Genomic DNA, 14,906 nt, shown 5'->3' on the forward strand with positions numbered 1-14,906 from the left:
TCTGTAAGTCTCACTCTGTCTTGTTAATTATCCTTCCCGGTGGTGGATGGTTAATGCAGGGCGCAGCCCCCCTTCCAATTATCCAGAGAACAAAATCTACTTAAACACGTTGAACATAAATTGATTAGATAATGCGATATAGTTATGAAATAAAAAAATATGTACTTGTACAATGCCCCTGGTAGTCGTGTCGGAATTATTTAAAAAAGGGTTCCAAATTGTATTTGGTTAATTTCTGTGTGAATACTATACTTCTGGGTGAGGGACGCCAGTCAGCCAGTGTACGCAAGCATTCATGTATGCAAGTCCCTCACCTTTTGGCAAGCAGCTGACCTGAGGCTACTCTTTAATTGGTTGCTTCAGATTTTCCAATTTTATTGGCAGTGAATGGGTGTTGTTTTTATGGTTTTTTTTTTTGGCCTAATGTAATTGGACAATTCTGCTCACACCCACCATCATTAGCTATCTGACAGGTACTTTTAAGGAGAAAGCGACTTCAAATGGAACCGCAGTGTTTACTGGCTGGGTCGCAGTGTAAGTAATGGCTTTTTATTACTTTCCCTGTTTTCTATTTCAAAGCCTCTGCACCGAAGCTCTGTGGACAACCACAAGGGTAAAAGGCCTAAAAACATCTTTCTGAAAAAAAAAAATGCTAATGGAATGAAAGTAGCTGCAGCCATCTAGACAATTCTATGAGGCAAATGTTTTAGGCAAGCCTAGCAATGCTGAACAGCTAGATGAAAGCCACAGGACTGGCATAAGAAAGCAAAATGAAGAGGTGACCAAAAACTCAACACATCCTGTCCAGAATGATAGACTGCAACATTATGTGGAGCCTTGAGTCGTCTTTGCTTGAACATTATGAGAGTGAGAGCTTAAAAGAATTTAAACTCTCCACAGAAACACCATTAATGCATTGGCCATGCTGTCAATGGAAAATATACGGGACTGAAAAGGAACGCAGGGCAGTATCAATGCTCAAGTTGTACTACAGGCCAGTGATTAAATGCTTGTTAAATGCAATGAGTGAGTTTGTTTGCCCGCCCGCCCCACAACACATTTTATTTTAGCACCACCCACCACTGCTTCCCTCCCTCACTCGATCTCTGTCCACTTACTCTGTGCCACATTACTCGTTCAGAAACGAACAGACTTAGACCATGCCCGTTATGTTCTTCATTAACCTCTGTGATGGTTTTTGTGAATCAGCTTTACAAAACCTCTACCACACTCTATGAACTATAGCCAGCCCTCCACTGCACGTGTAATAAACACTTGGGATTAGCTAACCATTTCTGGGTGGCACCTCACCCATCACCTGTGTTGGGCCCCAGGCTGTGGGGATGAATCTGATTTACTGCCGCAATGGATTTGGAAGGGCGGCTGCTTTTTTATAGCCGTTCACTCTGGAGACAGAGCTAGTCCACAACTCTACTGCTGATACACATCATGACTTGACTTGATCTGTATATGGGTGTGTGTGTGCGTGCGTGTGTGTGTTTGTGTGTGTGTGTATGTGTGTGTGTTTGCGTGTGTTTGTGTGTGTCTGTGTGTGTGTGGCAGATGCTGTGGCTTTAGACTTTGTTGGTAACTTGTGTAAAACACTGAAGAAACCTTTCTGAAGACTCCATACACAGAACAATATTAAAGATTAAAGTCAAGTGCCTTTTTTTCTGATTTATATACATGGATTGAAAAACAAAAGCTACAGCAAATATTGATTTCATGGCTGTACTTATGTTATTTAATGATTTAGAAAAAACAATACCAAGTCAAAAATAAATTATTTCCTTGATAGCAACAATTATGGTAAGAGGTTTGACAGAGTCCAGTTCAATAAGATTTTCTTTTGGACAGCAATTAGACCACAGGCCTAACTATTTAACACAATAACAATGCGATATAATGCAGTAGGGTCAAACTCAGCCATTATAATGTAACAACAAAACATTATAAAGAACACATATCCATCATATTGCAATAACTGCTATATTACATTACATAATGCATCAGGTCATAGATGTAACAACGTTAATATCCACCAGGCGCTCAGCTTATTCTTTGCCATTTTAAACTATCCTATATTCCCCTTTAATATTTAGGCTTGAATACAATCAGACAATTTTGCTGCCTGATCTGATCTGAGAGGCAGCCAACCAAATGGCCTAAATTGAATTCAGGCCCTGTGTAGAAAAAAGGTTGATTTGTTTTAATTGGTAAAAATCCTAATTTGACCTGAAAACAAAATACACTGGCACCAAAACAAAAAACAAATAAAACATGCAATCCGCTCTAATATGGGCTCGTACTTTTCTCCAAAATAAATAACCAGTGTGACCAAGTGACAAGCACATATGATCACCTTTGCCTCAGGGCTTCCAAATAGCAAAATGCAAAAACAAACCCAAATCAGGCATTTTCATGTAAATCCCTCATTTAAAAAATCTAACAGGAGCTAAATCAAGTGCCCTCAGATCTTCCAAACTGTCCAATCTGTATATGGTGACATCTGTGAGTTGTGCCTTGTATGTATCGCACCGGGAAAAAAACCTTCTAACACATACGATATCTACAGAATCAAACAAAAATATCTATTTTGCTAGGAGTATAAACAGGCACTTAACACATGAGGCGACTGAAGCCTTAGGAGGTGAGTGACTGAGGCAGGGAGACATTGCCAGCGTTAGATCACAGACTGTACAAATGTTTCTCACAGACATGGGGGGGTCACTGATATGAGACCCAGAAATTACGGGACAAAAACAAACACCACAGCTGATTCACACAATCGGGGCTCCATGCATGTTGACAGCAAGAGACAGAGAGATAGTCCTAAAATGGCCCTTAACCCCCCCCCCCCCACCCACCCACAACCCCCTACTCCCATCCCCCTCCAACCCCCTACTCCCCCCCCCCCTTTCCAGTCAACCAAGAGATCCTTTCCGGGGGCTTTGCATCAGGCACTTGATGATGTTCCCACAGATAGCACGCACGTGTGTGCCGCTGAGTCCTGGCAAGGTGGCTTTGGACTAGCCACAGGCTCAATGGAGGTCAGCAGGTTTCAAGTCTCCCTTTGGGCCGACGTGATGCTCCTGGGCCGCGGCGGCGGTGTCCTCTGCTGTCTCAGCCAGGCTGCGCGAGGAGCGGTGCACGCCGGGAGACCGGAGCTCCGTGGCTCCGTCTGCTTCCAGCAGCGGATCGTCTGGGGCGACGGGTTGGGGGGCCGGGTAGTTGGGATGGTAGTACTCGGAGCCGTAGGCAACTCCGTAGTTGTATGCGCCTTCTTCTGCCTCGCCGTGTTCCCTGGGGTCGTACGGCTGGTAGGCGCTGGGCACTTGGGCTATGGAAATACCCCGAGGAGATGGGTCACCATCAGATTCTTCCTCTTTTACCACCACCAGCAAGCGTGAGTGAGTTTTTGTTTGGAGGGTTAGAGAGACGGGACAAGAGGAAGGAGCAGAGATATAGAAAAGCAGAGAGTTACTGACAAAGTTGAAGTTGACACATAGAAAGAGGGACACAATACACGGAAGTTTACAAGGATAAAAGTATACAAAAGGAATCTCACTATCAAAGTAAATTTGTATTTGTGCTTGATCTCATAGCAACATAGTGCAGCGATGTAATGCATGGTTTTGGAAGAATAATCAAAAACACAGTTGCCTGGAGGCCAGCTTGCGCTGCATTTCAAAAGAGTAAGTGAGGACAGTGGCTTCAAAACCACTTATACCATGCGAGGGTGGCATTAATTTCAATGCGAATGTAAAGGCAATGATACAACATGGAACAAAGGGTTCCATTCTCCTCCACTGCATTCAATATAAAATTAATTCCACCCTCACAGAGACATATCTGGCATGGCTCTTTCTCTTGTTTACTCTCTTGAATGTGCGCCTCGGTCTGAAAACCAAATTAATTAAATGAGAGTGTCACAGTTTCTGTGAGCCATATGGTACCCAATATCGACTGAGGAGGAAACAGAACAAGGGCTCAATAGATGTCTGTGTGCCTGTGTGTATGACGTGGTTTTCAGTGTGTGTGTGTGTGTGTGTGTGTTCTGTGTGTTCTGCAATACATCTGTGTCTGTGGTTTTACGTGTGGTTGAGTATTGGAACTGTGCTGCTCGTGGACTACTGTACACATCCGCACAGATCACAGATGACAGCCTGTGATCTGCATGTGTCTGAGGAGGCTGTGCCTCAGTAGACTTTCAGATACTGTGGTTGGCCTTTGGGGTAAAAAACAAGAGAGAAAGAGACAGAGAGACGGAGAGAGAGAGAGACAGCAGAAGACAGAAACAGAACAAACACAGAGAAACATAAACAAACATGCACATACAGATGTTAATGAGGAAGACAAGATGATGTCATCATGCTGATGAGAGCACTGATTAATTATAGACTCACTTTGGATCAGAGACACGCCCACCTGTGTGGGATTATGCAATACCACTAACCTGATGCTGTCCATCTTTGCATTCTGATTGGCGAATCAAGAGATGGACAGCATTACAGGACTGGGTATTCACAGGGTGGGCTACATTCAGGTGCATTCAATACAACTAGCCAACATGCACTAAACATCAACGTCACATTCTCAACGGAAAGTCACATGCTTTGTCACGGCAAGTTAATGAATGTTGGCATTCCTCTTTACAATGTCAAAATTCTTATCTTTTCATTCATGAACATAAATATTTTTCAAAAATTTGTAAAATATTTATACACACATGCATATGGAAAACATATTTAATTCAAGGTCATATAGTCATAGTATAGGTCAGTCAGTTGACTACTTTCATATATAGAATATAACACAGGCACATTAGCGTTATATCTTTAAATGTGGTAATTTAAAGATGTAATCTACATGGATTCTGCTGTAAATGCAAATTATATCCAGACAGAATTATTTGTCTCAGGCTAGTTGTTATTTCAAGGAGTTGCAGAGAAACTGTCTCTTGTTGCACCTTGAAATGTCGCAAGTGGAGCTTGAGACACTGTGTTACAAATTATAGAGAGCAGGGTAACATCAGCTAGGTTCAGTCCAAACTTTGACCTTTGGGTGCTGTCTGCAGACACACACCAAACATACCTACCCACAGAAGCACCGAGATATTCAGTGTGTTGCAGTCACAGCACCAAGGTAAAAGGTTTGGAACTATGAAGTAGGAACTTTGCAGCGACATAGCTGAGATAATGACCACAGTCTAAAGAGTCTACATTTCTACACACTGTCATCAGATGGTAAATGCTATATGTGCCACAACTTACCATATGTACCATAACTGCTGATGTGCAGTTTGCTGCATTCAGTTTCAGAACCACACCACTCATTGTGTCTCCAATTATAGAGTACACTGAAAGGGACCTCAAATCTGAGTGGTCATACAGTACTGTCTGAAATATGCTTCACATAATGTCTGTATGGTTCTTCACCAGACTGCGTGCGTGCCTGAGGTGTTGTGTGTTTCATGTGGGGAGGAAGTGCAGGTGTCGGGTGTTACCTCCTATGTTGTAGCCCACACAGGAGTTCTGGTCACAGTAGCCAGGGGGGCCAGCTGATCCAACCGAGCCTGGTATGCCAGGTCGGCCAGGAGTACCAGGGTTGCCTGGGCGACCAGATCCACCCGGGCTACCAGTCCGGCCTTCTCCAGGTGGTCCTGTGAAATCGGAATGCGACAGTTGGCATGGTAACGTAACAACTACAGTCTTTGACTCTATTATCCACGTGATTGGCTATTCAACAGCCAATCGTCCAATCATCCATCACTTCAACAACCCATCCGGGAAATGATCCATCCATCTATCTACTGTCCATGCTTTCTTTAAAAAGTACACAATTCACTCAATTATACTCAAGGTATTAGTCATTAGACATTACATACATCAATATGCTGCTAAATAACTCGAGTGATTGAGTGATATTCCCATGTCAGCTGCTCCCTATTCCCACTGCAATCAAGATCTCCAGTTCCTTCAGAAATCATCTTCTTTGTCATTCAGAAGAGGCAGACAACTATCATATAAGGCTTTCAGTGGACAACAGGCACATGGACGCTCAATCAGCTTCAGAGTCGAGAGCCACTGAGAGCATCTTTCAGGGAAAGCCTTCAGAGTCACAACAAAATGAGAAACCACCAAATTTCCGTTTTCATATTCCACTGGAGGGAGAAGCTATAGCTTTCAGATGAAACACAGATGGAATTATTTCCTACTTCTCGCTCTTGGTATTCTACAGATTGATGTTTCCTCTGGGAGAGGGGATGGAGAAAATCCTAGCACTGTTGCCTGCACGGCTTTCATGACACGAGGGATTTCTCAGCGACTGCGGCCGTCTTACCTGGAGGACCCGAAGGGCCTCTGGGACCTTGGACTCCGACGCCTGGGCTTCCCTTTTCTCCCTTCTCACCCCCAAGACCTGGGAAGGCACACAGAACACAAGCACAATCCTGAAAAACCACATGAGACTGTATGCTTTTACCATGGAAAATTACCCAATTTTTTGTTCTACTTTCAGTCAAGACAAACTTTAACATTCAATACACACTTTCCTCTCTAAGTCCTTGCAAAAGGAGTTTGTGATAATACAAAACAATGGTCATGGATTGTGCGCTTGGTATTAATCAGCTTTGTGATTTTGTGCCTTTACCCCAACACGTTTGTTATGTATCTTGTTCCTGTGAAATGGCTGTCTGAGTATAATAAGATGTTAATTTGGTGGAATGATCCACTTTATAGTCTTCAGCGTACTTCAGAGCGAAGAACTAAAAAGTGCTATTGTGCTGTGAAGTCCAGTCACACTTACATTCAGCTATTCTACCTACCCAATAAAGACCCCTCTGACAATCTCTTTTAAAGCACTTTTCTTTCTTCTTGATTGCTGGACACAAGTTCACTCTAAAATGTTACAGACCAAAAACTTTTTAATAAGAGCTTCGTGACAGGCTGTAGATGTAGATAAATCGGCAAAATCCTGAAGCTTCCCTCCTCAGGCTTACCTGAGTTAAATCCCTCAGCCACTGTCACTCATGAAGGTCATATTTAACTGAAGGTCATATTTAACTGTAGGAGACTGACAGCATATTCAGTACCTCTGGATCCTGGTTGGCCATTCTCTCCATTACTTCCAGGGAACCCAGGCCTTCCAGGAGGACCCTGCTCTCCCTGCGGTCCACGGGATCCTGCCCTGCCAGGCTCACCAGGGGGTCCGGGAACTGTGCGGACGGACACAGGCGCACTCGGGACATGGTTGAGGATGGAGCTGAAGCGCGCCATATGACCTGTGAATGCATTCACAGAGACAGAGGGAGGGATGGGATAAAATGGCATTGCTGCATTATATCTCATTGGTATAGTCTAAAGATCTAGATGGTTTATTCTTTCTGTTTCACAAACACACGTAGTGTGCTGCATATTCTCTCATTCATAACAAGCCCCCCCCCCATACACACAAGCTATAACATATGATTAAATGCATTTGAAGCAACTATGTCAAGGGCTCCAGTAAAACAAATCTATGACATCATTTTACAGAAATGCCTGGTTCAATCACAGGTGTAATACGTATCACGGTATATGGTGAAAAGTATTTCAAGTGTGTGTCAAAAAGACTCACTCTGTATGAGTTGTTCACAGACTTGTCGTGCGATCGCCTGAACGTTAGATGAGGACTGGACATCACCCTGGGAAGGATAAACAGCAGTAATCTTGTGAGGATAGCTGCTGCTAATGCTTTAGACAGACAACATCCCTGTGCTGTAAACTGGCATGTAAACTACCTTCTGTGGGCTGCCAATCCGGCAGACAGACACTCATGAAAAAACATTCTCCACAAACAACCTCCTCCAGGGGAATTCATAATTACATTCTATATGTGTTCACTCCTGTGTTTACTGTGTCTTCTACGTCTCTCACTTAGATGAAAGCTTATGTGAGAGAAAAACCATCACAGATCCAAACTCCATAGGCACATAATAGCCAGTGTCACTATATCCTTTTACGTTTGTACAAAGGACATGGTGGTGAAGATGACAGCCTGTAATTATGGGTGAGACGATATTATGATAACTATTTGATCTGTGTGTAGTTCAGGGCGCAGACACTTACTCGTTCACCCCTCTCTCCTTTAACTCCAGGGAGACCCTGCAACGAAAGAAGGAAGGGAGGGAGGAATTTATGGCATGCCAAAAAGATGCACAACAATAACAAGAAATGTTTCCCCCCTTTACTTTCAGTGTTTAATGAGTCATATGGGCAGGTTATTTAAAAATAGCTGCAGACTGCTCCCTCAGGTGTGATAGACGGGCGGGTCTTAGGTGTGCGAGACATTGCTGTGGTGATAACCACTCCTTGGCAAACAAAAGGACAGAGCTGTCATGGCAACAGCTGGAGTGTGCTGCTAGGGTGACTTTGTCCAAATTTAATGACTCCAATGTTAAAGCAGCAATAAGGAGTTCTGTTCCAAAACTAGCACGCTAACTACCTAAAAGGCATGCAAAAACCTTGCAAACACTACCAACAGCCCAGTTGACACTGATAGAAGCTTGCCAACACACTAACTGCTAGTATAGCTGGCAATGTCATGCTGTGAAAGATTTTCTTCCATTTTTGCAAGGTGTTCCAGCCAGGAAACACAGAACTATATAGTGCATATCCTGGATGGGTAGTGGGTACCATATGGTATCAAAATGAATCTGAGGATGATACCAAAACTAGTTGCCTATAAAACCATACCTCAAAAAGTTTCAAATTGTTGCATAGTGTTACTTTAATTCCTTATCTCCATGGCTATTACTGAATGGCTGAGATGACAATGCACTTGCAGAGAGTTGTTGAGATTTAGGACAGGACTATGATGACTGACATCCTCAGTGTATTGAAACAACTTGCCAAGAAAGGGGCTAACAATCTTTGAACAACTTGCTCTGATAGGACTGAAATTAACGGCCCTTTGAGAAAATCTGTAACAAAGCACACATGGTCATTCTGAACATATTTACTTCCAAGAAAACAGGCCCATGACTTATAACCATCACACCAACCAACCAATTGTAGTTTTGTCATGTAAGTAAAATTTCAGTTCAGTTCACAAGCTATCTAAACTATCTAAAAACAGGAATCTTTGGACAACTGTCCTTCTTCAGCTATTCCATTAAAGTGTTTATATCTATATAGTTACAGGCCGTGTGAATTTCTTCCTGCTCTGTGCTCGTCTCACGGGCCCTGTCAAGAGATCTTATTTCTTAATCCTTCCCACTTAAACGCTGCCCCTCAAACCCTTGCTTCCGGCATGTGTCTCTCACATTACACTGACAAGACGAGACAGAAGTGCTGTTCAAAAGCAGGCGTGAGCACTTAATCCTATTCTCTGGGTGGGAACAACCAAGGGTTGCATTCTGGAAGAGGTGCAGAGGTCAGGGTTGTGTTACATCTACATGGCTAACAACGGCCCGTCAGAACAAATGACAGGACCAGACTACATCAGCGTGAATCAACTAAACAGAACTCAACAACCATGGCCAGAAATGGCCTGACCCCTTACATAAACGGGTTGGATCCATCCTTTCTCATGTCGCTAAGCTGTGACAGCTGTGACAGTTGTGATCTTAAGCTCAAAGCCAAGCAAACAGACTTACAGGCGGGCCTTGTTCTCCTAAAGGTCCAGGTGGTCCATTTTGGCCTGGCGCCCCTGGATTTCCTGGCCCACCCTGTTGGTTAGAAAGTCCTGATAAAGCTGGTATTGAGGGAAAAACTCAAAACGAAAAATAAAATGCCTTTTTCTGTGAAAGTACTGCAGGTGTTATAAAGTCACATCAAGTGACACCGTGAAGTACTTACAATGGTCCCTGATGGACCTTGTCGTCCTTGAGATCCATCTTTGCCAGTCTGACCCTTGGGGACAAGAAGACCAGAGAATGTTTCAGACATGGTCCGTATTTCCCCTACAATAGTCATGAAACTGATAGAGAATAGATAACAATGTTTCAGAGGATGGTTACCCTCGGGCCAGGTGGTCCTGCACCGCCACGTGGTCCTGTTGTTCCTGGGTTGCCCTGAAATGGTTACGATGATGTCAAGATAAACACTAGCATCCTGAGATATAGTAAAATACAACGGAGATATGTCCTGCACTGATAAACAGCCAACACTGGAATTTCAATTCAGATATGTGACTCATCACACATTCAATCACACCAAATCCTACGAAATTATAAGAACATTGTTTTTTGTTTTGTTTGCGTTAAAGTAAATAGCAATCATATTTCTGTACAGCTTGTACTTTGAATGCACAATCAAAAACGACTTTCTTATCCATCAAATGCCAGCTCTGATCCAAGCAAACAGTATGCGCTGAATATTGATCAGTCTTTCAAGTGTGGCCAGAGTATGACTCAGCCTTCAATTCCTCCAGAGTATTATCAGTGAAGTTTTCCACACCAGCATGGCTCTGAGAACACAATGAAACCTGTGGGGAGTCATTCTGAACCTGCTGGCTGGGGCCGTTTGTTGCACAGCAGCCGACGGTGCCTGAGTGTCTGCGTGGGCCTTTTTCTGTATTGTAAACTCTCGTCGCATGCTGATGGCTGACATGAGCTCTGCTGTAGGTGTAAGGGGACTCAAAGACCTCACCTGACACGGACGCTCAGAAGGGGCCTAGTGTTTGCAAAGCTATAGAGGCAAGGAACTGTCAAACTGTGACACTGCTCCTGTTAGGTTTTGCTGGTATGGGATTTACAAATGTACTCCACAGCACTGTTGAAAGCTCCATTATACATTTGTCACATTTTTTGTCACAGTTGCCATGAGAGCTGGATCATACCTCAGCAAATACATCCAACTTCTACTTGCACTTTGAGGGCATAAATATGGCTAAGAATAAACAGACCCCTGGGTGTGCAGATATGGACAAATAATGCACTTTGAGGTAAATAACCCTATTACCAGCTCACTCCTCCATTATTTTTTCCCACGAAAACGAATGCTCTGTTGTTTGTTTCTCACATACAGATACACTCACACACACATGCTTAGGTACAACCCAGCTCTTGTGACATTTGTGCACCCCTTTCTCACACATGCCAAATGTCATCTATGGGATGCCAACGTTACATCAGAATAAGGCTTTAAGAGCTTTCCTAACTAAGTTAAAGCTTGAGACACGATGAATGTGATGATGGGATTTGTAGTGTACCTGAGGTCCAGGTGGGCCTCCATCTCCTTTCTGACCACGTTCACCAGGACCACCCTAAAGAAGGACAAGCAAACACACAGACACACAAACACACAGACACACACACACAAAACACACAGACACACAAACACACAGACACACACACACACACACACACACACAAAAACACACACACACACAAACACAAAACCCCAGGTGAAACCACTTAACCTTAAAGGCACCATTTCTCTCAAACTCCATTCAGGAAGAATAGCCACAAGCTCTCACAATTACATGTTTGCTTGAGGCATTCCTTGTACTTCCTGGAGGTGTGAATCCACATGATCAATCTGTCAATATCTGAACAAATGCTACCGCCTAGGTGATGCTCGCTGCAACGTTAACAGTCTATTAGGAGGGTAATGAGGCCTCTCACCAAACCAGCTATCATCTCAGTTTCAGCCCTCAAGGGGTAAAGCACTGACGTGAGAATTGCAATTTTTACACGATGACAGAGAATGCAGAAAGTCATAAGCTGGAACACTAAATATTGATTGAAAATATTGATGTGTGTGTGTGTGTGTGTGTGTGTGTGTGTGTGTGTGTGTGTGTGTGTGTGTGTGTGTGTGTGTGTGTGTGTGTGTGTGTGTGTGTGTGTGTGTGCAGGCACTGGTAGAAGTGACTGTGTATGCTTGGCTCACAAACAATTCATTTGCTATAATAAATGTCCAAGAGGCAATTGTTATTGCAATCAAATATCTTGAGAATAGATGTGTCTGAGCAATACATTCTCACGGGTTCTTTAACAACGATCTATGTCAGACATTTACACCAAAGGAATTATTTGTTGGATAAAAGGCTCCTGATAGAGCTGATATAAAGTGTTTTTCAAGTTTGAGAACTGTTATGAGGTTGACTCAAAGCGGCTCTACAAAAAAAACTCACAGTACTGAAAAGAAAAAGTAGCCGTACTACAGATTTAGCATTCTTTCTAGTGGTGTAGCTATTATTCTGTATCTGAAAGTTGAATTTGGGAATAACTGCAAGTGCCTTACCTGGGGCCCAATGATGGTTCTTCCACTTGGTCCCTGTGGGCCAGGGGGTCCCTGAGTCCCTGCGAGTCCTGCATCTCCCACTGGCCCAGCAAGCCCCTGAGCCGAGAAGACAGAGAGAGAGAGAGAGAGAGAGAGAGAGAGAGAGAGAGAGAGAGAGAGAGAGAGGGAGGGAAGGAGGGAGAGGGAGAGAGAGAGAGGAAGAGAGAGGAAGAGAGAGGGAGGGAGGGAGATCAATTGTGGATCAAAAGGGGTTGGTGGTGATTATAGATTGTGACTAGAGCATTAATATCCTTATTATCCCCGTCTGTGGCAGTGTTGATGATTAGTGATGGTAAGAGCTGCAGTGATGAATATGACAATGACGATGATGATGATAAAGATTATGCCCCTATGTCAAATAATAACACTAAATACTTCTTATGTATTATTACATCCTATTATTCCAAGCTGACATGCTTTTACCCTTGACACTTGTCCTTGGGTAAAATACTTTAAAGATATGGGTGTGATACGAAGGCAATAGTCAGGAAGATGTATAAGTCTTTAAGGACTTCTGGAATTAGAATCAAATGCACATGTACAATCACTAGTCTTGTTAACGAGAATGACTCATTCCAGCATCCAGCGCCATCACGATAGAGAAAATGCAGCCCGTGAATGCATCACACAATACCCAGGCGACACGCTACTTTGTATGCTTTTCAAGACCGCGCTGCAAATTGCCTGGGTGGGTTTTGGGCTAACAACATGTTAGAGCCTGGAATCAGAGGCATGGGCAGCCGAGGGCCGGGATGAAAAGAAGGGTCATTAAATCTGCCCTCCACCCTCCATCTCTCCAATGAATACCAAATCCAGGCAGATGGAGGAGCCGCATGTGTGCCCAGCATGACAGTGTCATTACCGGGGGAAATCTACATGTGCTGATAGCACACCATTCAAGCAATCTGATTCTTATCTGCCAGGACCCCACCGTCACTTCCAAGGTAAAATGGAAAACGAGAGCAAATGGTTATGGGCAGGTCGGTGGGGAGGAATGAATACAGGAGTGATTGGAAGGCTTTTCCGAGAGGCTTTTGGAGATGGAAGGAAAACTAGAAGGAGCTTTAATTTTTAATTTTTTTTTAAACCCACCTGACTTGATTGGATTAAAGACCACTGCATGTTAGGTTTTTATCACTATTGTCAATCGTATTACAACGTAATCAACGTTCATGATGTTGTAACAGATCGTTGGGCATTGGGTTCTTAAACTCAAAATGCAGCATTTCAGAAGCTGATCTTATCCCCTCTCTTTCTCCTACAAACCTCTTTCTGCCAAGACATCATAGTCAGACATGAATACCGGCTCTCCAGTGATTCTCAAAAATTATAAGTGACACATCCTAAGTGGTAAATTGGAGAGGTGCATTATGGTTATACTGTACCACAGGGCCAGGTTCCCCTCGTTCCCCTCTCGCTCCTCTTATTCCAGGGCCACCCTGTGAGTGACAGTGAATGACACACATAACTTCACTTACACATTTGTATAAAACACATATGAAAATATCCTCCTGGGAACCAAGAAAAAAAAAGTGTCATCCAATTTCTCTTTTTTTGTGAAAAGTCTATGGGTTGGTTATCAGGAGGCTACAGACTTTAGAGCATGGCAGTTTATTTCAATAAGCTTGATCATGAATCAGGCCAGTAAAATACAGTGGAGTATGTCCACCAGCAGTTGCTTCCCGAGAGTGCCATTCTACAGTCATTACATACAGATCATTTTTGTGGGTGGGGGGGAATCTTACAGGAGGTCCAGGGGATCCAGGGGGGCCTTTGCTGTCCTGTGTGCAGGTGCAGGAGCGGGGAAGAGCAGGGCAATCTTCCTCCTTTCTCTGAAAAGCAGCATGAGAGTGCCATCAAAACACTTACAATCAACACCATGAAAAATTCATCTAGCTACCTTAAAGCCCTATCATAAAGCCAGAAAGCTATTGGCCAGAAAAGTATTGGGATTATACCGTCACAGAAGTAGGAGACGATGCATGTCACAGAGCTACGTCAGCTAGAATGCAAATTCAATCTATTTTCTTTAAACTATTGTTATATATCTGGCATAAATAGTAACGTGCTCCAGGCAGAAATTTGCAGTCAATCATTCATGGTCTGGCTCACAGACAGACATAACAGACACTCACCAGGGCTGGGAGATCACAGCACCTGTCCCGGCTGGCCCAGGATGTGCTGCAGACAATTTCGAAGGACTGGAGCTGGAACTGTGGACAGACATGACATGCAGAGCTTTCACTGAGTGTGTTGCAACCATAGTCTGTTGACAGGCAACCAGGGAGAATACACTGGGCATCACGCAAGAAGCACTATGAACAAATCCTTTAGTGTTTGCCTGCTGCGTCCAAGTATATCAATCTCCAAAGATATCAATCTCCAAACTTGTGCAGTGAGTTTTAACACACGGGTGTTAATTCTGTGTATGACACCTTTAGGCAAATGTGACAACTTTCCAAGATACTAATTACTATTCGAGAATTTGTACTCATCTCCAAACAAATGGCGTTATATGTAGTTAGAGTGAATCTGATGTGTACTCATGAACTTATCAAACACACCTTATGAGCAAAAGGAAAATAATATAAAAAATTGAAGATTTGCCAGATGGAATTTCAAGTGTTTAATTATTTAATG

General features: G+C 43.4%; 1 protein-coding gene across 1 annotated transcript in view; it reads right to left on the minus strand.

The window, feature by feature from the left end:
- Positions 1-1,596: 1,596 nt before the first annotated feature.
- Positions 1,597-14,906, minus strand: part of LOC105909027 (collagen alpha-1(XIV) chain) — a 58,622-nt gene continuing 45,312 nt past the window's right edge. Inside the window, exons 35-48 of the mRNA XM_042710661.1 lie at positions 14,402-14,479; positions 14,012-14,098; positions 13,652-13,705; positions 12,228-12,323; positions 11,194-11,247; positions 10,001-10,054; positions 9,840-9,893; positions 9,638-9,709; positions 8,109-8,144; positions 7,618-7,684; positions 7,094-7,282; positions 6,343-6,420; positions 5,507-5,662; positions 1,597-3,385 (exon numbers count right to left, since the gene is read on the minus strand). Coding sequence (XP_042566595.1) covers positions 3,042-3,385; positions 5,507-5,662; positions 6,343-6,420; positions 7,094-7,282; positions 7,618-7,684; positions 8,109-8,144; positions 9,638-9,709; positions 9,840-9,893; positions 10,001-10,054; positions 11,194-11,247; positions 12,228-12,323; positions 13,652-13,705; positions 14,012-14,098; positions 14,402-14,479 — 1,419 coding nt within the window. The 3' untranslated portion in view covers positions 1,597-3,041. The remainder of the gene's footprint in view (positions 3,386-5,506; positions 5,663-6,342; positions 6,421-7,093; positions 7,283-7,617; positions 7,685-8,108; positions 8,145-9,637; positions 9,710-9,839; positions 9,894-10,000; positions 10,055-11,193; positions 11,248-12,227; positions 12,324-13,651; positions 13,706-14,011; positions 14,099-14,401; positions 14,480-14,906) is intronic.

This window comes from Clupea harengus, chromosome 19, assembly GCF_900700415.2.
Source record: "Clupea harengus chromosome 19, Ch_v2.0.2, whole genome shotgun sequence".
Lineage (NCBI taxonomy): Eukaryota > Metazoa > Chordata > Actinopteri > Clupeiformes > Clupeidae > Clupea > Clupea harengus.